We start from the raw sequence: 22,506 nt of genomic DNA, 5'->3' as shown, positions 1-22,506 counted from the left end.
TAAGCTTGACCAGCCTGACCATTTCTTTAAAAGTTTTATAGCAGGTGAACATCTTTTACCATGTACTCCTGCAATCATGCAGGTAATTAAGTAGCACATCCCTGGTGAGCCCAATGAGCCCCTAAAATTTAATCCCCGAGCCTCACAATGTTATTGTAATAAGCTGTCTTTCTTACTAGTTTTTTGTTGTTGTTCTTTTATTGCATCTGTCCTGTGCACTAGGGATGACAAACCATAATTTGACACAAAATATTTAGAATGATTTATTACTAAGATGAGGGCTTATTTTCATTTTCCCAGGCTACGTGCTCTTTCTTTCCTTTGCTTTTAATCATGAATATTCATGGCAGTGAGAGATAAAGTAATGATGTTCGTCCCTTCTACTTAGAGGGAAAACTTGCCTGGTGATGTTTGTTTTATCTTCACCTTACAAAGTGACACAGTCTAAGTACCGTGAAGGACAGGCATGTTAGCTCTGCAGTTTTGATTTGGGCTTGTTCCAGGTTAGACCATTTTTCAAACACGACTAATTACCACTGTGGAACAGTTTGTATTTTGATATAAATGAAATGCCTTTCTTTAAGCGCAAACTTCTAATTTTCACAGAGGAAAAACAGAAGTCAGAAGTTCTATATGAAAAATAAATATAAGCTGCACTGAAAATTGGACTTTGGATCATTATTCATTAGTTCACATTAACATGCATTAGGGAAGTTACTGTTAGTATGGCAGCAGAGTTCTGAGCCCAGGTTCCAGTTCTGTCACTTGCTTGTGGCTTTTCAGCAGGAGTTTCTTGAGTTGCTCCATGGTGGAGCAATGTGTAAGGTCAAGTGGGGAGTGTCACCAAAGACCTGCATCCCACTTCTGGCTTTGAATTATTGTACTGGCCTTCAAGAGATGGGACATGGAGTCTCTGTCTTCTACTATAAGTTCTAACAAATACTTCCTGCGTGATGATGTCCTGTAAGTGGTTAATTTATTTTCTCCAGTTGCACCATTGGACTGATTTATAAAACTAATTCAAAGTATGTAAAGCAGCTTTCATTCTTTTAATAGTGCTCTGTAAGAATAAGGTGGGGGGGTGGGTCGTTGGGGCTTTTTTCATTCCTATGCATGTCGTCTTAGTTAGATTCCACATTTAATTTGCAGTTCAAATTTGCAGTATGTCCTTTTTGTGGAAACACATGCTCCTAACAAAAGTCAATTTGCATATCATTCATGGATGAGAGTCCCCACAGAACTTCTTGGGACTAGAACAAGTATTTTCTTATTAGCATTTGACATCGCTGCCAGAGTACTAAGAGAGAACTTCTCTGTTGAACTTCATGGCTCCAAAATTTCCTTTTGCTTAGCTAGCCAGTAGTCAGATTTTCAAGGGAAGGGCACAGCTGCTTCAGAAGTGAAGTCTACCAGTTCTTCATAAATGTCTTTCCTTTCATATCCCCTGACATAAGGCAAAACCTTAATATCTGAGAAGTTTCCAACAATTGTCTTCTAAAAATCATAAAATTAGAAAATCTGCTTTAAGTGACCAATGCAGTCTTATTTTTCACTTTAAACCCATTCTCTGTGGTTCAACTTCATTTGTTTGGTACATCTATCACTTGCAGACTGATAAGACCATGGAGTCCAGTCATGGCCAGGTCTTCATAATGTGAGATGATGTATAAACACCCTAGAAAAATGATGCTCCATCCCAGAGACAACCTAGAATTGTTGTTGAACACAATCCTAAAGATGACCAGACACCCGAGGAAGTAGGTAGGAGGATTATTGGTCCACGTTACCATAAAACATGACAGGCTGGCTTTAGCTTGGCAGTAAGTTATCTTTTGTTACATATTTGTAGTCTTAGGGTTGCAGCTGTACAATAAGAGATCCTTATTTGCTTCTCACATTTATTAATATTATGCTGTTCTGCTTGTATCACAGCTGGAGACTGTTAGAAAGTATTTGGGAGCCTACTGAACAAAACTTCTTGTGTTTTTCCCTTGTGTGGGCTTGTTCCAGGAGCAGTGAGTGGAGAGCTGAAAGGTAGAAAAGAACTGTCTAAAAATGTGGTGTGATAAAAGAAGACAGCTAAAAGAAATGCCAGGGTTTTAAAACCCCTCCCAGCTAGCAGTGCTGTTTCTTGTACCTTCAGTTTCATCTGCTTCTCACAGTCTATCCTACCAAATACGCCTACCTTTCAAAATTACTCCGGCTTTGGAATGAAGGTGTCAGCAGCTGCCAAGACCCCACAGGGTGTGATTATCTTATTTCCTGTCTGTCGACTATGTTTAAACATATGCCAAACTGGAAAGGTCATTTTTCTAGTGTGACTCTGGAGTACACTTAATGATAGTCTTGTTACTGACTGACCTCTTGTACCTGCAGAGATTAAGCATCTTGGACAAATTTTCATTGCTTGAATCTGCGCCAAATCCTTTTAATGCGTGAAGGGCTTGATCACTTTTAAACCAGTGGTGTACAGCAAACAAGGCTCAGTCATTTGATGCCAAAGGGCCTGCTCGATTTTTGCAGTAAAGAAACAGAAATTCATAACCACCATGGGGATAGCAAAAGAAAATGTATCTGTGCAGATCTTTGTTGATAGTCTAATCTGATCGCTAGGTATGTCCTGCCTGGACCAGGCTGAGTGACGCTGCAGCAACCCGCAGTATTACAGCCATGCTACCTTGTGTGATGAAAACATGTTACCTGTGTCCAGGGCTTACCATCAGAAGCATAACCTCAGCTTTCAAAATAAGGGATATACTTTTTAAGTATTTATATTGTAGAAATTAAATTAGACCATGTTGTAGTGTTGGTTTTGGCAACTTTCACTTACTCTACATCCACCATATTTAGACTTAAATGTAGCTGAAAAATCTTACTAAATCTATAATGGGGCTATTTTTAGGGCTGTTTTTATGCAACATTGACTATTAACATTTCACAGCATCTGGCAACACTGGCGTTTCTGATTATATTGAACCTTGCAGAACGGGAATTTTTGTATCATTTAAGAGCAATTCTTTGCACTGCCTGTATTCTATATCTTCACCTCATAAGTAGGGATGATGACAGGTGATGTCTCAAAAGATAAGTAATCTTCCACTACATACCCTCTGTCTACAGTAAGTTCCCTAGATGTTGTACATGAAGTTCACAAGGAAAATTCATCATGGCATGTTACCTACTTTATTTATCCATTCCTCTTGATACAGCTACTAAAAATAGCTGCTCTTAGATGGGTGAGTCTTTTCCTCTCGCATGTGTCAGTCTGTAGGATCTAATTCTGTAACTAATTTTACAAAACTGAAAACTCATAAGATGAATGGGCTGCATTCACCTACTAATAAAATGTGAAATTGTATCCTCTAGGAATATTTTGATGATTTAAAAAATCCTTAGGATAGATGTCAATTAAAAGGAAAAAGAAAGGGGAGGGATTCCATCCACCCTTTCACACTTATTTCCTCTTTTTCTTTACAGTGTTTCCCTTTTATTGCTTCTATTCTCAGATGAGCTTTCTGTCACCAAAGTAATTTTGCCATTTTGTATGTCTTTTTTTTCTCTTCTTTAGTTTTGCATATTCTAGGTTACACTACCACTACGTGAGAGAATATTTTTACTTATTTCCAGGCATTATTAATGAGAATGAGATTGGAACCAAGTTCAGCATCAACCAATGGCTGATTAGTGGTCTTAGTATTTGTGGTAAGGATGGGCAGATTCTGAGAGGGTAACTATTACCAAATTTTGTGCACATCCTGGGCTGTTGTTGGTACTTTAAGTAGAAAAAGCAGATGACTGAATGTCACCTAGCTTCTCACCACTAGAATGGTTTTCCTTACATCATGACTGAAGACTGCACTGACAGGCAACCACAGAAAAGTTTCCAAAACCTGAGCTTGTGCATTAACATTGGCAATATATCTCCTGTGCACTAAGACACAAATGATGGGCCAGATTGTAGTTTGCTGGGCAAATATGCACAGGGACAAGGACAGAAGGGAAAATAATTATTTCACCCAAGTTTTCCTTTCTGTGTTCAGGGGCAGGTTGTAGAATACAAGAAGTGGTGAAAAACAGCAGCTGCAAAAATACAGAGCAGCCCAGCCTTTCTTCAGAGGTGGTGCTGAGCAGGCCAGTAAGGTTGCAAAAGGAGGTGGGCTTAGCACAAGTACAAAGAGAGTACATCTATGATGCTCGCAAGGTCATGCAAGTATCAGTCAAAGATCTATGAATGTTTGAGCTGCAGCTGCTGCCAGAAATTAGAGTGGGTTTTTTTCCAATGTAATTCTACAGGTGGAATTATATTTTTGTACATAGGATAGTATCACTCCCTATATTGAGGTTCTTGTTCCAAAATAACAAAACCTGCGTTTTTCTTTAGTTTATTTATCATGGAATAGAAGTGTCCACACAGGGAGCTTTACATTCATAAATACATTGCTAGATTTTTACTGGTTCATTTTTCAGTGTAGGCAAGTCCTAAAACTATTACTTGATTAAAAAAATAGAAGAAGAACAGGAATAGTACTGATGCTGGGATGTCCTGGGGATGTTACGCTTGTACGCAGAATCCATGGCTGACTCAGGATGAATCTGGACCATTCCACAAAACATTGTCAGCAATGAAGCACCGTGTTTAGCAATTTAGGAAAGATACGTAAGGCAATAGAAAGGAATCCAAAAAAGCAACAAAGATGGTAGACACATGGTTGTGTGTTTCACAAGCACTTATCTCTCTTACAATAACACGGAAGAAAGAAAGAAAAGCCAGAAAATTATATATCAGCAGTACTATTTCTAAAAATAATGGTTTTCAAACTTTTCCATGAAGCATTAACAGCTCTTTAAGGGATAATCTTTATTGCTTTGTAATGTACAAAGCAATAAACAGCTGCTGAGATTGATTAATAGCCAAAGCAAAGTTGAGGCATGTAATCAATCTAAAAAGCCATTTATTGTGAGTATACTACAAAGCAATAGAGATTATTGCTGTTGCACAACAAACCATAACAGAGGAAACACACAGACACACACACATATACACACACACAGAGTGAAAACAGTTGTTTTCTTTTCAAGGCTTACAGTGCTATGCTGCCTTTTTCCTGAGTTTTCAAATGGCAGTCTCTGACTAAGGCAGATGACTGGCCTTACAGCAAGTGATCTGCTGGAAAAAGTAATGCTCTAAGAACTTCAGTGTCACCTGAGGGAAAAATAGTATTTGTTTTTTTAGTTCTGTAAATAGAAACACAAAATTCCACATCCCTTCATCTTGTCCTTGAAACTGGTACTGCTATTCATATTACCAAGAAAAACAAAGAATTGGCTCACCAATTGAAAAATTATCTAATTCGTGCTAATGCAAAGCTCATTTAGAAATGAAGGCTGTTTACTTTTGCTTTTTTAATGAATGGCTACTAAATCAATGCAAAGTTTTTCACAGGAATGCTGAATGGGACAACTGGGTCTCAGCTCCAGCTATTTCGGGCAACTACCTCACCCCGTTTTTTTAATACAACCTTAATACAGCTCTTAATATAGTTTGTTTTTTGCCTCCTCCAGTCTTCCTGGGAGGCTTTTTCAGAATCTCACCTCTCCAGTGGTTTTAAACCTTTTAAAAAATTTGCATTCTGAATTTTCCAGGTCAGATAATGCCTATTTGTTCCTGAATCAATATTGTCTTCTAGCATAAATTCGTCTTCTTTAAAGAGATGATATGGAGAGAGTCTCTCACCATTTACTTTGGCAGAATAAACAAGCAGTGCCGCTGTAGCCTTACGCCATGATAGGCTTGTCCCTTGATCAGTCTCACCACCCTTGTCTGCACCCATCCCTGTCTCAGTCCCTCCCTCCTGAACGCGGATAGTCTGGATGGCACCAAGGTCCAGAGGGGGTCTCAGCACTGCCTCCTCCAGCCATACTCACTCGCACTGTTTGCTAGAAATATCTCACCCAGTAAACCCACGGATCAAATTTGCCTTTTTCACATCCCTTTAACATTTGAAGCCAGCAGTTAACTTGCACTTCCAGGCACAACTTGCATATTTCTGTTTCTGAACTGATGACCTTGCAACTTATGACAGAAATTTGTATTAGTTCACAAGGGCACAAGCTTGCAATTTGCCTTATTAAGTTTCATTCCCTTTCTATTACACTAGTTCTCAAGGTTATTCAGGTCTTCCTGTATCATATTGCCATCCCCTTCCATATTAATGATGTCTCTCACTTACGTGTCATCAGCAAATTTCATTAACAAACTCCATCTTCCTATTTTAAGGTAATGAATAAAAATATGACTGAAGATGTATCCTTGAGGAACTCTGTTAGTGAAATACCATTCAAAGCCAGGTATCACAACAGTAGGAACTGAATTCTTCAATTTCACATTTGCAGGAAATACAGTTCAGCTTAGTGAAAAATAAATTTCAGATCCTACTAAACTTTCCAAACCCTTGTCTTCAAAAATCTGAACTATTTCATACCTGAAATTACCTAAAATGTAATATCACCTACTTAAAATATTAGAATAAGGATTTTCATAATTCCATGTACATACCTCTTTACAGCTATAAAAATTTGGAGTGTAAGAACTGTACTCATGGTGTAGTGATCACTTTGTTTCTAAGCATTTAACTCTGGTAGTTAAAATATTTGTTTTAAAGTTATTTTTACCCTAGCAGTCAATTTTACCCTTTAGCCAGTCTTACATTTAATTTTTTTCACTTTCATACTATTCCAGCAAATCACAGCTTCCCTGGAGAAGATGATCCCCACGCTTGAGATCACATTCTCCCTGAATTCCTGTTCTCTGTGGGTCTGAAAGTTCACATTTCCTCATTTTCCCACTTTGGGCAGCTGTACTATTCTTCTCGCAGGAAACACTGGGGCTAGATTCATGACCTTAGCCCTTCCCTACTTTTTATCTTTTTTCCAGTTGGAGAGTTCAGTGTCAGCAAAATTAATGAAAATCTTTCAATAATTATAAGTGATATTTCTTTTTTTCCTGTTAGTATTTTATTTGCAAAATGATTATCACTGCAGTACATGATCTTTTGTCAAAAATTTTAAAGTAAGTTCCACTTAGCAGCCAAACCAAAGCTCATACCTGTCTCAGCTGTGTCTAATGCTACATTTGTTTTGCTAATCAATCTGAGAAGAGTGAAAGAGATCTTGTTTTTTCCAGCAGAGTGTAGACGGCCTCTTGTTATCATTTAGCAGAGAATGACCTACTGGAAGCTAGGTTTGGTGCATTGGCGCAGTGCTGCAGAGAGGGGACTGCGGGTGGTAAGGCGGGAGTAAGCAAAGTAAAACGGACGGTTGCACTGCAGCCTAGTCAGAAGTGCTGTGTAACGCCAGTGTAACTGGACCCACGAAGAAGTAGTCCTCTGCAGATCAACCGTTGAATATCAAGACTTCATGCTAGCAGAACTTCTGCCAGAAAAACTGCCTTGTTCAAACAAGGCCAGCAACAGGAGTGTACAGGAGAGGAGATACAGGTTACAATGTACGTTGGCCTGGGTGTTGTTGAGGAGAAGGGCAGCTGGGCTCTCCCCGCACGTCTTGCACTGCTGCCACTGTGCAAGCAGCCACCAGGATGCCCACTCATGCGCCCCAAGGCTGTGTACGCCGCTGTTGCTGCTGGCCTTGTTTGAACTACAAAGTTTTACTGGCAGAAGTTCTGCTGGCATGTGCTACTGACATAGCTGTTTTGGCAGGATGTGTTCATATTTGGCTGTTTTTTAAAGATGCAGTATGTCCTCAGAGCATCAGGCTTTTATCAGCAAAAGAAGTCTGGCATTATGGGAGGCTAATTCAGAATACCTTGTGCCACGTTTGGTAGATTGCCTTCTGGTAATTTTTTGCAGCATATTGTGGAGCTGCCATTGTATAGTGTGAGGTACAATGTCACATCATAAAATATGTGTAAATATTGGGTCAGATTTTCCAAAACTCTTCTATCTTGTGTGATAACCTATTTTTATATGTGTTGTTTCTCCATATTGCAGATTTCTCACTGCCAGAAGCCCAGACTGTATCAAACAGCAGAGCTCTCTTGTTCATTTAGGGCAGATGAAAGGATTCTTTCATATCTAAAGAGCAGCCTAAAATATTGGGTACTGTGGACAAGCGGAACATAGACACAACAAATGATAAGAATTTGCAGTAAGTATTTGCTAAACTGCATGAGCAAATTGTAGTTTTGAGTCATACTGTGAACACTGGATGTGAGAACATTTTGGAGTTGGATGTCAAGTTTGTGTTAACCTCATAGCACATTCACCCTGAGTTAAGAGCTGCTTAAAGAGGAGACAGTGGAGAAATAGGTGGTGCCAGCTTTCTGGAAATCTGTGCCAATCTGGGCATTTTGGCATTACTTAGGGTGCTCAGTCTCCAGTGGGCTACACAAAATTAAGTATTTCCCGCTGCATGGTCTTTTCATGCTGGGTAATGTCCTGGAAATAAGAGATGAACCTGATACAACGGCCTTTGCTAACTGTGGTGGAACAGTAAATAAGGTCTATGTCCAATTCGGCCCCACCTTGTTTTGAATACAAAAAATGAAAGCAGTGCTTCTCCATGGTGATCTCTCTAGACAGTATTTTACATCAATGTTGTTTAGGAGAAAGCCCATGCTTTCCTCCCCATCTATACTGTTGTCATTAATAGAGTTACAAACCCAACTCTGGCAACAGAGACAAGGTAGCTCTGGCTGGAAAGGTGTTTGTAAAAACAACCCCCCTGTTACTGGAAAAAAATAACAGGAATATCCACCAAACCACAAAACTCTAATTTAGCAGTCTCCTGCAAAAAACATGAACGGTGCCATAGGGTCCCTTCATTTGCTGAGTGGAGTTTCATCCCGTTTCCTGAATTCAGCACAAAGTCAGTGGCAGTGCTTTTTTTTTTCCCCATGACATTTCCAGATATTGGAGACAAGTGCATTCCTTAGATAGCTATCATACATGTAGAATACATAGATGGGTGGAAAATACATAGAACTTAGAGACCATATGCATGCATGGAACCTGCTGGACCTCTGCATAACCACATGTGTAACGTGAGTTCCCAAACAATGAGTCTGACGTGTCATGGACATGCAGCACTTGTGGTCTGCAGGCAGCCTATATACATGCAGTGAGTGCAATGTGTTCTGGACACATCCAGTTTATCACATATTCACAGATATTCTGCTTAGCACATGCACAGAAGGTCTGGCATGACTGTGTATGTGCTGTGCTGCACATGGACTGAGACTGCTGTCTTAGATTTCCTGGATAAAAATCAGGAAGTCCAATTTCTATAGAACTATTTACTGAAAATATATACTCATTTCGTTCCACTGTCACTAAAAATCATCTAAAGTAACTTGGGTCTGTTCCAATGATACTGCATGTTATTGGTTTAAAGCAAGTGTGTTCTGTAAATGACGAACCTGCTCACTCACTGCTTTGCAATAGCTTTGTTCCTGCTCTGTTAAAATTTTGGGTTTGACTTTTTGGACTTTTGCCAAATACTGACATTTCAGTACTCTTAATACACTCTTAATATTCCCTCCCACCAGCAGCTGGTAGATACAATTTGACAGGAGAATGAGTTAGGAGGAAAGGCAAGGAATGCTGATGTCGAAACCTTGAGAAAGTAAATAAGATCACGATGTTAATACACCAGCCCTATTACAGTGAATTCCCTTCCTCAGTTAGCTACATGTGTTCAGTGAGCTCCCCAAGGGGTTCTGTATTTTAGTAGTTTTGACTCTCTCCAGGTCTCTGTTCCCAAAAATCTCTTCTGATTTAGCCAGTTCTTGGTATCCTTCACTGCAGGCTTATGTGAATGATAAGGGCAGTATCCCAGCTCAGTATGCTGTCTGTAATGAATGCACAGCAAAAAAGGTGTGCACAACAGGCTGTTCGTAAAAGGAACACCTTGGACTGCTAAACTTAAGGTTGTGTATTGTAAGAAAACAAACTGCCTTTTCTTCTTCTTCACCTGGCACTGACTCTTATCTCGGCTTTCAGGCTTTACATTGGATTGTGGCCTCCATGATCTTCACATTTTCCTTCCATATCTATTTATTATTGAAAAAAGGCTGCTTCCCCAAGTATGCCTTCCTGCTCTGGCTGTAGAAATTTGGGTCTTAAACTGAGTAGCAGCACCAAAGTCATGTGGAGTTCTGTCCGTCTAGTCGGGTCAAAAGGCAGACTAGAAGAAAAGCAGGCATTTCACTGACACACCAGGGATTTCCAGTCACTGGCAGAGGCAGCAGAATTAACAGGAAATCAATGAAAGCAGTCATTGATGTAGGGACAATTGCGTAGTGGGTGTGCGGCTGGTAGATCACGTACAATGCTTAGTTGGTACAAGAAGTCCTTGCATGCCGTGTGTCGGCACAAACATACCAACTGAAGGGGATTTCACTTGGGAAGCTAGCGTAACTTCACCAGGAAATCTCAGGATTTTATTGACAGGACCGAACAGTGAGCATAGAGGGAATCAAATGCTGGCCAGAGTGAGGGTAAGGTGCAGAGTTTGCAGGACGCTGGCACAGTGACCAAATCACACTGAGCTATGCAAGCTAGAGATTGATCATGGCAATTTCCAAAATCTTAAATTTCAGCCAAATCTGAATAAGATTTTAAGGAATTAAAAAAAAAAAAAATACATCACAGAACATGTAAGTTTGGAAGGGACCTCTGGAGATCATGTAGTCCAACCCCCTTGCTCAAATCAGCCAACTAGAGCAGGTTGCTCATCAGGGGCTTTTTTAATTAGATTTTTAATACCTCCAACGATGGAGACCACACAACCTCTATGAGCAACCTGTTCTAGTGTTTGACCACTCTCACCATAGAAATTTGTTCATATGTTTAAATGGAGTTTCCTGCACTTCAGTTTGTGCCTGCTGCTTCTTGTCCTTTCACTGGGCACCACCAAGAAGTCTGGTTCCATCTTCTTTGCACTCTTCCTGCAGATATTTATACACACTGATTAGTTCCCACACTGATAAACTCTTCTAAACAGTCCCAGCTCTCGCACCCTTTCCTCATACAAAAGATGCTCCAGTCCCTTAGTCATCTTAATAGCCCTTTGCAGGGCTTACTCCAGTATGTCCATGATTCTGTTGCACTGGGGAGCCCATGACTGGACCCAGCACTCCAGTTGTGGCCTCATCAGTGCTGCACAGAAGAAAAGGATCACCTCCTTCCACCTACTGCCAATGCTCTTCCTAATGCAGCCCAGAAAGCTGTTGGCCGCCTTTGCAGCAAGGGCACATTGCTGGCTCATGTTCAACTTGGTGTCAGCTGGGACCCCCAGGTCTTTTTCTGCCAAGCTCCATTCTAGCCAGTTGGCCCCCAGCATGTACTGGTGCATGGGGTTATTCCTCCCCAGGTGCAGGCCTTTACATTTCCCTTTGCTGAACTTCTTGAGATCCCTCTCGGCCCACTTCTCCAGCCTGTCAAGGTCCCTCTGAATGGCAGCACAACCACCTGGTGTACCAGCTACTCCACCCAGCTTCGCATCGTCAGAAAACTTTCTGAGGGTGCACACTGCTGATGACTGGGCTCCAGCTGCATTTTGTGCTGCTGATCTCAACCCTTTGAGCTCTGCAGTTCAGCCAAATTTCAGTCCAGCTCACTATCCACTATAAATGGCCCATACTTCATCAGTTTGTCTCTGAGGATGTAACGGGAGACAGTCAAAAGCCTTACTTAAGATAAACAGCATGCACTGCTCTCCCCTTATGCACCAACTAGTCATCTTATCATATACCCAGTGCTCTTCTCCTGTGACAGATTTCCCTGCTACATATAATGGAGATCTTCACAAACCTGTTTGATTAAAACTTACTAGGCCACCTAGTATAGGGGTTGTTTCTAACTGCTGTAAAATGAACTGTTTCACCTGCCTTTGTAATGAGCTAGAAGTGGTATGAAACAGAGAGCTTATTTAACAGCATGTACCAGATGGTCTATGCAAAGTTGAATATGACAGGAAGATTTTTGTCCAGATCGGGGGTGGGACTTGTTTTGTTTTGAAAAAGAGGAAAGAAGGAGGGGGAGATGGGCATTGCGTTGCCACTTGTGTTGCTGAAATTGCATTGGAGGCTGCTCTTACAGGTCAGCAACAAAGCAGCAGCAAGAATGATCAATGAACACTTGGCAGGCAAAGTGTTTAACACTGTTAACTAATTCCGAATTGCACTGAAATATAGGCCTTGTGTGCTTGGATATCCAGGTAAGTTTCCTTTCTAGACAAATTTAAGTTAGCCAAACTGAAAATAAAGACTAGATACCAGCAGAAAATCCCTTTCATGATTTTCAAATCTAAAAAATAAAGCAATTTGAATGAATATGACATAATTGAATATTTTGTATTTTTTCATTAGGCAGAACTCCTCAGAACATATTGCTTTTACCTCAGCAATCTCTTGAGCAAATACTGGCTTGCCTAGACCAAGTCAGTTTATATATTTTAATGATACTTCCATCCTAAAGCAGTGTTATTGCAAACAAGGAGATTTAATTAAGTACCCACATTTAAAACAGGTGCTGAGAGGGTTCATTCAATAAAAAGAACATGAGAAAAGGGATTTAAGTGAGGAAGTTGTAACAGTTGAGACATAGCAGAGACATCACAAAAGAAATATTTGCTATATTGCCAAAGCTCAGAAAATGAATAAAAAATTAACTCTTCAATCTGATGACCTAAAAAATAGAGGGAGGAGAAATAATGTGCATATGAAAAGGATTAAAGAAGAAGCCAAGAAGGAAGGCTTAGTGGGTTTAACTGGGTGGATTTAAAAATTGTTTAAAGAATGATGAGCTGATAACAGTAAAAAGAGATTCAAACTGGCTTTACCAGGAAACAGATCTACATGTTTTTCTGTGAAACTTCACTTGTATTATCTGAATGAAAGAAAGGTTCAGAAGAGAATAACAGAGAATTAGCTAACTGTGAATGATCTGAAAATAGCGTGAATGCACATGCACACACACACATTCTTTTGGCTTTTAAGGAAGAATATACAAAGAAAAGCAAGTACAATACTAACAAGGCTTTCATTACTTCTGAGGTATTGAACTTGGCTGCAGAAGAGAGAGGACTAGATGTCTAATAATTAGAGATAAAGTAGAAGCTAGCAGAGATAATGGTGTGTGTTAATGTAAACCAGGTAGTGTTACACATGGAGATCTTTTTACTGCTATCATAATGCCTGTCAGAATCAAAAGAGGAACTGGAAGAGGACATTTTTCTAGAAGAAAGGGGCATAACAGGCTTATAACAATATTCAGAAAGACAAATTAAATTTAAAATGTCCACAGGGTTCTTGTCTAACAAACATGAGGAAGTAAAAGTTACGATGTCAGTAAGCAATTAGTAAAAGGAACTCCAAGGCAGTAAGTTAAATAAATATATATAGAAGATGAATTTATTCAGAGTGCTTTCAGATATATCTGAAGTATGTTATAAAGGAACCAAGGAAGAAGCTTGGTCAGATGGAGCTGTATTTGTTGCGTTTTTCTATTATTCACAGAGATAATAGCTACCCACCTACAGCAATTTTTAGATAAATTTCAAAACGCATTCAGAGATGGTGACCAAAGAGTGTCCTTGTCAGTCACGAACAACCCACTTGCCCCAACAGGCCTGTCTTTGTTGTTACATGTCTGGAGATTTTCTGATATGGGCTGTGATCACATTACCCGCCCCACCAGCGGGAGGCACGCGAGGGAGCTGTTTGGCGAGTGTCTGGTGCACCTGGCCAACAGGGTCCCAAAACCTGGAGATGGATGCACCTTTGGTAGGACCTTGCCCAAGAGGCAGCTTGGGGGAGACACTGCAAGTGACCCCCCTCGTGCCACTCCCAACAAAGCTCTCCAGCCCATGGGACCAATTTGTGCGAAGCTCTGTTACGGACGTGAAAACGGCCATCTTTCAGCCTCCCGGAGAACAGGAGGCAAGCAGGAGATGTGATGGCGCTTCTGGCCTGTCAGGAAGCCACCGAGCTGAGCGATCCGACCCTCGGTGCCTGACCGGCATGACCCAGGGAAGAGGTTTTGCCGCTGCTGCCATACCACGCACCAGTCCCCCGGTTTTACTGTGGAACACTTTCAACGCCTCCGTTTCCTGTCCGTAAACCTGAGTTCAGAGAGAAGGTATCGTAACAGGTCACATCCAGCATTTCCAAACCGAGTAACTTTTGTCAACCCTAACCTGGGCTTTTGCCACCCACCACCATGCCCTAAACGTGGGCTAGGACAGGCCGAGGGAAGTGCCCTCCACCAGAAAACCACCATCCTACGGGCCAACGCTGCAGCAGGACCCCTCACGGCCACGGCCGGGGGTACGTGGACGTCGCCCCGGACAGGCAGCGGCTACCACCGCCGCGGGAATTCCACAGCGCTGCCCCGGCCCCGCGCAGCCCGCCCCGGCCTCCACCGCGCTGCGCAGGCGCCTGCAGACGCTCGCGCAGGCGCCTTGGCGTCCCCGGGCTCCCCGACCTCCACCCCCGCAGGTGCGGCTGAGGTGGAGCGGGCGGCGGGTAACGGTACCGGCGCCGCGGCGGGGCCACGGTCTCCCTCGGCTGGAGGTGAGTGAGGGTCCTGGCCGGCCCCGGCGCGCTGCCGGGTCGGCCGCACTTCGCCCGCGGCGCGTACTGTTGCCATGGGAACAGCGGGCGCCGGTGCCGCCGGTCCCTCCGCGGCGGGGAGGCTGAGGGGGACCGGGGCCCGCGGAGACGGTGGTGGGTCCTGACCCTCCGCCGCTGGGGAGGGGGAGTCGGCGGGGCCGTTCGGGAAGCGGAGCCCCGCGGCCAGTGCCCGGCGCCGGCCGTAACGCCGGTCCTCGGGGGCTGCCGCCTTGCTGCGGGGGCGCGGAGGCCCGGGCTGGGGCGTGCGGTGAGTGGGGCGGGAGGCTTTGCAAAAGGGGCTGGAGAGGGAGAACCTCCGTTCTGTTTCCCGGTAGCTTGCTGTCCACCGTGTCCAGGGGAGAGTGTTTTTTTGCCGGATTTGGGTCGGTTACTCCGCAAAGCCCGGGTCAGCTTTTACTCCACAGGTGCTGCTCATTTGGGGAGTTCCTCTTGGACGTGTTATCTGGCGGCTGCACTGAAAATCTTGCTCTGTTAGAGGGTTGCAGCCTCAATTTCTCGTAACTTTGTTCTCATTTCTTTTTGATAGTGATTTCTCTGCTTCAAAATTTCGCCAAGCTGAAAGCGTATCAGTTGTGATTGGTAAGTTCTGATGTTTAAAATTATATCTAATAATATCCATTATTAGTTCACTCTTACTAAACCTGTATTTGGGTGCTAACTATTCTAGAAATTTGTTTGCGCAGACAGAACCTGGATTCAGACGTCGGTGAGCAGAGAGTTCACGGCTTGAGTACAGGGTTTCTCCGCGCTGTACTTAGTGATCGCAAGTATACCCACTCTGTATGCTAGCAATTAAACAACACTGATTTTGAGATGGGAGATAGGATGGCAGAGTCATTGTGGTGCCACCTCTGATGTAGTCAGCCATGCTTCTTAAGTGTTGATTGACCCAGGATAAGTGCTGCAAGGGTGCAGCTATCTCACTTCTGGGAACAGCTAGGACTAATCCGGGGTTTTCTGATCCTGTACTGCTGTCTACTGCTTTCAGATCTTCCTGCACAGCAAAGACCAAACCTCTGGAGTAAACAACTTGAGGAAAAAAGACAAGAGCCCAAGTGTGGCTTCTCAGGCACTGGTGTAATACCTTCCGGGAGGGAGTCAGAGAGGAGCTCTTCATCTGTGCAAGTTAAAGGCTACCTGGGAAAAGGTGACAGCAGTGGGGGACAAGATCTGTGCGTGCCAGTTATGCTGTCCCCATTGACACTGCAACATTCCCTTTACCTGTCCCCTGCTGGGACTGGGGAGCAAAATGGGAACACTGCTGGGAAGCACTAAGAATTAGAATTATTTCTTATTTGCAACTAAGATACTTTATTTCAAAAAGGTTATAGAGTAGAGTTTGTGGAAAAAATAGAAATTCTTACGAATAAAAACAGAACCAGGCAGGAGTAGTCTTGTATAAACAATGTAAGCAGAGGGTAAAACCAGATTGTGTGCTGGGCAGCCAGTGCAGTCATCTCCCTTCCACTCTTTTGCTGCTCCTTCATTCTATACTTCCACTTTCTGCCTGTTGCACTTGTTTGTTGCACCTTATTTTAAATTAGTCATTGGCATTGTGATTGAATTATTCAGGTACCTTATGCTCATCAAAGTCAAGAAAGCTTCTGGTGACTGGAGGGTTTTGCCCGTATGCACCAGAACTAGGTAGTAGTTTTCTAGGAAGAGAACTGGCGTAATATAGCTGAAGTTGCTTCCTCAAAGCTTCTGGGGTGTGGGATGCTGGAGAGCAGTTGAAGCTTCTTTCTTGAGTGCTGCTGCAGCAGAGCAATTGCTTGATGCTTAGCTATGTCAGCCTTAGGCATTATAAAATGGAGAGTATAAATTGCCTTTTGAGAAAGAGACGGTGGCTGTACTGCGATGGCACAGCAGCCAAACTCATTTAGAATTACTTGTGGTTTTTAAGTGCTTGCAAGAAAGAGTAAGCTTTCTTATCCTATCACATATATATATACACACACACACGCATCTCATATTTTGTGACACTGCTTGCTTGTTTCTCTGTGTTCTGTTACATTTTCTGGGGTACCAATGAACAATATAACGGTATCGTATCACTACCACAATTCTGAATGTGTATAACGCTGCCTTACGCCAAAATGACGAAGTGTTAACGCTCTCATGGGGTCAGCAGCGAGTCTTACGTCGTGCTCACTGCCGCCCCCCCGCAACAGCGCCCGGCTCGCTCGGCTCTCCGCCTCCCCCCGCCCCTGCAAGCGGAGACCGCCACCCGCCAGCCCGCCCGCCAGCCTTGCGGCTCCAGCAGCAGGGAAGGGCCGTGCTCCCCCCCACCTCCACTAAAGCAGCAGTGCAGCAGTGAGCTCAGCCAAGCATTCAAACCAAGTCATAGGTTCCCTTTGCAACGTTAATTGTTAAAACTTTGTTTTTAATGGATTGGAAGGGGGACTAACAGTGCCCAAATAGCAGGACTTAACGAAGTAAGCTTATAGTAGAAAAGCTCCTTTGCCAGTTAAAAAAAAAATACATAGGTAAGAGGTGAAATAACAAAAAAGTTATTATAATGGAAATTTTGTCTCAACTGTGGCAAATAAATGTACTTCTAGCATAGAAAATTTGCAGTTGACGGTAGAATTAACAAAACCTTAAGCTGATTGTATCAGAGTCGGTCCTGTTCCACAGAAACACATCATATCTCTCAGGTTGCTTCTTACTTTAACTATGAAGAACATATATGTAAATCCCATAAAATACACATGTTGATGTCAGACCACAGAGGTTTTAAGAATGAAAGAAAACGGTGTCCTTCAGAGATCAAATGTAAGAGATTACTTGAGAAGCTTTATTTTAAAATTTAGCAAGGTGGATGGAAATATATAGACCAGAAAAGCAGAAATGTGAATTAATTCAAATTTCTGATTTGTAGAATCATGTTGTTTATGTTTTAGTATCTATTCACAGCTGTTGTTTCCATGTATGCTGGATAATAACTGTATTAGACATATGGCTTACACAGAAGGCCTTTGACTTAAAGGTCAAAATCATGACTCCCAGTAGGTGGGAGAATAGGGAATGATAATCTACCTTCCCTATTCAGTGAGGAATGGCTGTATAATTGCTCCAAATAGACTGCTGCAGTGGAATTCCTTACTTAAGTCTTTTGACTCATATAATAGAGGGAAGAGTAGGGAGCACAGAGAGCCAAATTCAGTCACAGTGAAGAAAAGTAATGTATTAATGGTAATCAGAAAGATTGAAAACACTGACAGACTCAGGCTCCTGACGTGTTCCTGCGTTTTGTAATTATGCATCTTTTAGTGAAAGAGGTTGGTGCACTGCTCCTTCGCATCCAATTTTATCTTGTGTAGTTCAGCTGAAGGGGTTGGGTTGTGTATTAATTAAGGAAACTGTGCCAGAATGTACAGGCTCTCAAAGAAAGAACAGAAAAGACAGTTTGAAATTTAAAAATGCAGAACAGGAAGAAGTGAACTAAGAAACTAGAGAAATAGGATTTTTTGCTCCATAGTTTAGAAATGACCAAGATGGCGGTGTCTGATCTACTGTCGGTTCATTGTCATAAACTATGTGAGAGAACAGAAGTTACCAGATGGTCTGAGTCACAGACAGTGCAGAAACATATTTTTCTTTTTACTTAAGTTTGAAAAGCAGAAGAGGAATTTTGGGTGATTTAAGGCTCATGATGGGTTTGCTGTACAATGACAAGGATGGTATCTACAGAGGACTGCACCAGGATAGTGATTGATTTGGGTGGGCCCGAGAGATGATGAAGCAAGTCTTTCACTGCCCACTGCATTTGCCAGAAGATGCAGCAGGACAGAACACTGATTGAAAGTTTGGCTTGATAGTTTATCTTATATTGGTGTTATCTTTGTTTGCATGTGCTTGGGGGTGGGTTGAGGAGGCATTTCTTTCAGAGAAAAGAATGGATTGCTTGTTCTTCCTTGTCTCTGCTTATCAATTACCGATAACTGTGCTTCAGTTATTGATAATAATACCTCTGACTTATTAGGAAGCTGCCCTTGGTAAGGTTGATAACTTATATTGGGTATTTCCTAAGTTCATTGGAAAGAGACTGTCTCTTTACAACATATTATTGAATTCCTGTTTCGGCTATGATGTTTTATGAGTAATCAGATGTTAAGAAACCGATTTTCTTTAGCATTGGAGAGTACCATGCTTGGCTCAGAAAGCACTGTGGTACTGAGTGTGGTGTATTTTAGCTCCCTCTAAAAACTAAAGGTCCTCCATGTCAGATGCTTTCTGCTCTTCTTCAGTATTTTCCTACAGAACTGAGAAATAGCGAGGGAAATGCACTACCAATGAGCCTTATTTTCCACTACTTCAGCACTGTCTAGGATTTTGTTATAATACCCTTTTTAACTACATTGTGGTAGCATAACCATTGATGAATTAATAGTTTGTAACTTAAAACTAGCATTATATTCTGTGCCTTCCATATATATTGTACAGCGTTGTTCCTGTGCACTACTTTGCAGAGGAATGCAAGCTTCAAAGAATAAAAATACAGAAAAGGCAGAACCATTCTACAGGCTTTCAGTGCCAAAGCAGAAGACCAGTTCTGAGATTATAAATGAAGCCAGAAACGTTCTGCGAACACTAAGAACTCGGAGACCATTCACACCCGCAGAGGATCAAAGGAAACTTTTTGGATCTGGATCCTCACGAGCTCCTCAGAATAGACCCCCTTCAGTTTTTAGGTACTGTGGCTTTAAGATTTTTTTCAAATATCCTTTAGCAGCAAGAGATTTGATTCTGTAATTATGTTTCCGGTGATTTTTTTTTTTTCCCCTGTGTTAATCTGTATTCCTAATCACATCCTTTGCCTTCTTGTAATGATCCTTACTGTTGGTGTTAATCTACATGTCCAGGAAGTTCCTGTGGATTAAAGCTACCAGAGGCAGTCATTACACTAGTATTGTATGTGGAGGATAGTATAGGAAAATGGTAACTCACCTTTTTCTTAAGACAATGTATGCATTTGAGATAGTCTTCAGCTTTTCCCTAGAAACTGTGAAAGCTTGCTTGTTTCCACATAAACTGTATGCTAGATCCTTTTTCAGAGCTTTCCCAGATCTTTTTAAAATAAAATTGTAGGTGTTGAAGTTTGAAATGCTCATTTTTAAACAAAATTTATACTACTACAAAATTATTTCTGTGCGGAGTTTTGTTACATACTATAATTCACAGACCTCAATAGATCTGTCTCTTGTGACAAAAGAGAAAAAAAATTGTGTATTGGGCTTTTTTCATCCATTTTCCCAGTCATTTTTTAGCTTTCCTTATATGCCAGTTCTGTAATGACTGTAGGGAGGAGATGTGAGCTGTATTTGTAATGTTAGGTGTCAGGCATGCCAGAAAGGATGCTGAAACACATTTGAATGGACATACAAGTAAGTCAGTATCTATGCTGTTTTCATGGCAGCATGACTTCAGGCACTTAATGTATCTGATGTTCCTTACTGCATAGTATTGTGCCCTTACAGAAGGCAAGAGCCTGAGAGTGACTTGGCTGTTTGTTGGTGACCAGGTAATGAGGTCCCTCTGGCTGACATCCATGCTTGTTCTGTCTGTGCTTCTCCTGTGTATGGGAAGAAGCAAGCTCATGCCTGCACAAACCTGGGGTTTCTGCCCTGCACTGTTCTGCAGTTTGTGTCAGATATCTTGGGCACTAACCACAGTTGGGTTTGTGCATGAATTTGGGCTCATATTAGAGAATTGTTACAGATGTGTATGAAATAAACTGTGTCATGGCAGGTGTGCAGGCAGTCTTGTAATTCTTCTCCCTTGATGCTGCTGGGTTCCTGGATATCAAAGTTAAACAGCATTCATGGAAGAAGAGTGATAGTGTAAAAGTCACTTTTCCTTTCTTCCTCCTTTTCCCCATATTCACTGGCAAAGGGAAGAAGCATGCAATTTAAAAAAAAAAAACAAAACTCACCAGAAAACACTGGGTCTGCTTTATTCATATTATGTTTAATTTCTTTATGCTAGTCTTCATGCATCCAGTTTTGATTTGGCTGAATCAAGACCAGTGTCTGGTGTTCGTCTTAGTCCACTGGATCATGTGAGTACTCTGGAAATAACTCATGCAATACTGACGTAAAAATATGTGTATTGGTAGCGTTAGGAAAATATATGGTTTAAATAGGTTGGGGAGAAATAGAAGCCTGTTGTAATGTCAGTCTGAGACTTAGAAAGTCAGTTTTGTAAATTTTTTTCCCCCAAAGAAACCTGAAAATTATTTAAACTATTTAAATATTGCTGTATTGCATTAAAATTGTAAGTGACATTAACAAGAATCAGAAGGCGGATGCTTGAGTCAGCTTTCTTCTGTAAGATTACTAAAATAGAAAAAGGTCATGAGCATCAACATGAGCCAGCAACGTGCCCTTGCTGCTAAGAAGGCAGCTAATGGTACCCTGGGCTGCATTAGGAGGAGTGTTGCCAGCAGGTTGAGAGAAGTGATCCTTCCCCTCTACTCAGCACTAGTGAGGCCACACCTGGAGCACTGTGTCCTGTTCTGGGCTCCCCAGTACAAGAGAGACATGGAGCTACGGGAGAGAGTCCAATGAAGGGACACAAAGATGATGGAGGGACTGGAGCAAGGCTGAGCGAGGTGGGACCATTCAGCCTGGAGAAGAGAAAGCTCAGGGGGATCTTATCCATGTATAAACACCTGAGGGGAGGGTGCAAAGAGGATGGGGCAGGCTCTCTTCAGTGACAGGACCAGAGGCAATGGGCACAAACTGAAACACAGGAGGTTCCCTCTGAACTTCAGAAAACACTTTTTCCGCTGTGAGGGTGATGAAGCTCTGGCACAGGTTGCCCAGAGATCTTCGAAAGCTTCCTGGACATGGTCCTGGGCAACTGGCTCTAGGTGGTCCTACTTGAGCAGCAGGGGCTTGGGCAAGATGACTTCCAGAGGTCCCGTCCAACCTCAACTATTCTGTGGTTCTGTGATCGATAACTTGAAAGTAACTGGGTTGATTGTGCTTTCTATTTGACTTGCACATCTATAAAATGTAATGATTGTAGTTTATTTAAAAACAGATAGAGGTACTTGTAAGAACCCCTTTTTGCCCTCTGTGAAAATTTTGAACTGTTTTCAATTTATAAGTGTATCTGCTCTCTCAGGTTTTTTATATTTAATCTTTAAATATAAGATTAAGTCATGATCATTTGGTTAGTATCTGAGAGAACAGAGCATACTAAAACAGTTAAGTATGCTTGCTGTATATATTGTTTCTTCAAGACAGTAATCTGAATGTAGCATTCTTTAGGAAATTAGGGGAAAAAAATTCCAAGAAATGTTACACTTCAGTAGTTTTGATAAGGTAATGTATTTACATGAATCAAATTTAAAAATTCTGACCATACTTATATTTAGATTAAATATATCTACAGTTGGATTTAAATACTGTTAAATTTCATTTATCTTGTGTGTGAGGCTGGAAAAAAACTAGAGAAAGCTACTGTTAAGACCAATGCAAAAACTGCCTTTTCTGCTTTACCAGTGGAGATAGAGCTTGTATTAGTCATGGTGGTTGTGGGGAGTGGGTCTCACTTCTTGGGTATCTTCAACTAATACTGGGGAGAGCTCTGAAGGATCGGACTGGAGACTTCCTAATGGATTTCTTATTGTAAGGAAATTGGTGGAGAACCTTGATCTTAGAGGGTAATGTGTTTGTGGAGGGCACAACAAGTGTTTTGTACCAGAGTTTTAGGGGGTTGCTCACATTCTTCAAAGATGCAAGATACTGACATAAATAAAACTAGACCTTGCATGTTTCTGGATCTTCATGATTTGTCTCAATGTGATAGGAAGTGGTACATATGCTATGAACACATTTGAAGTGTTT

At 41.8% G+C, this 22,506-nt stretch overlaps 1 protein-coding gene across 3 annotated transcripts in view; it reads left to right on the top strand.

Moving 5' to 3' along the window:
• The first annotated feature begins 14,466 nt into the window (after nucleotides 1-14,466).
• Nucleotides 14,467-22,506, top strand: part of ARMC2 (armadillo repeat containing 2) — a 66,851-nt gene continuing 58,811 nt past the window's right edge. Inside the window, exons 1-4 of one of the 3 annotated variants that reach the window (XM_052781359.1) lie at nucleotides 14,467-14,590; nucleotides 15,177-15,229; nucleotides 19,123-19,344; nucleotides 20,639-20,711. In XM_052781359.1, the coding sequence (XP_052637319.1) occupies nucleotides 19,127-19,344; nucleotides 20,639-20,711 (291 nt within the window). In that variant the 5' untranslated portion in view covers nucleotides 14,467-14,590; nucleotides 15,177-15,229; nucleotides 19,123-19,126. Of the gene's footprint in view, nucleotides 14,591-15,176; nucleotides 15,230-19,096; nucleotides 19,345-20,638; nucleotides 20,712-22,506 lie in introns of all 3 variants that reach the window. The other 2 variants (XM_052781360.1, XM_052781361.1) reach the window with 2 other exon arrangements.

The sequence above is a fragment of the Harpia harpyja genome, chromosome 3 (assembly GCF_026419915.1).
Source record: "Harpia harpyja isolate bHarHar1 chromosome 3, bHarHar1 primary haplotype, whole genome shotgun sequence".
Lineage (NCBI taxonomy): Eukaryota > Metazoa > Chordata > Aves > Accipitriformes > Accipitridae > Harpia > Harpia harpyja.
The sequence above is the reverse complement of the archived record's forward strand: the minus strand, read 5'-3'. Positions and strand labels throughout refer to the sequence as shown.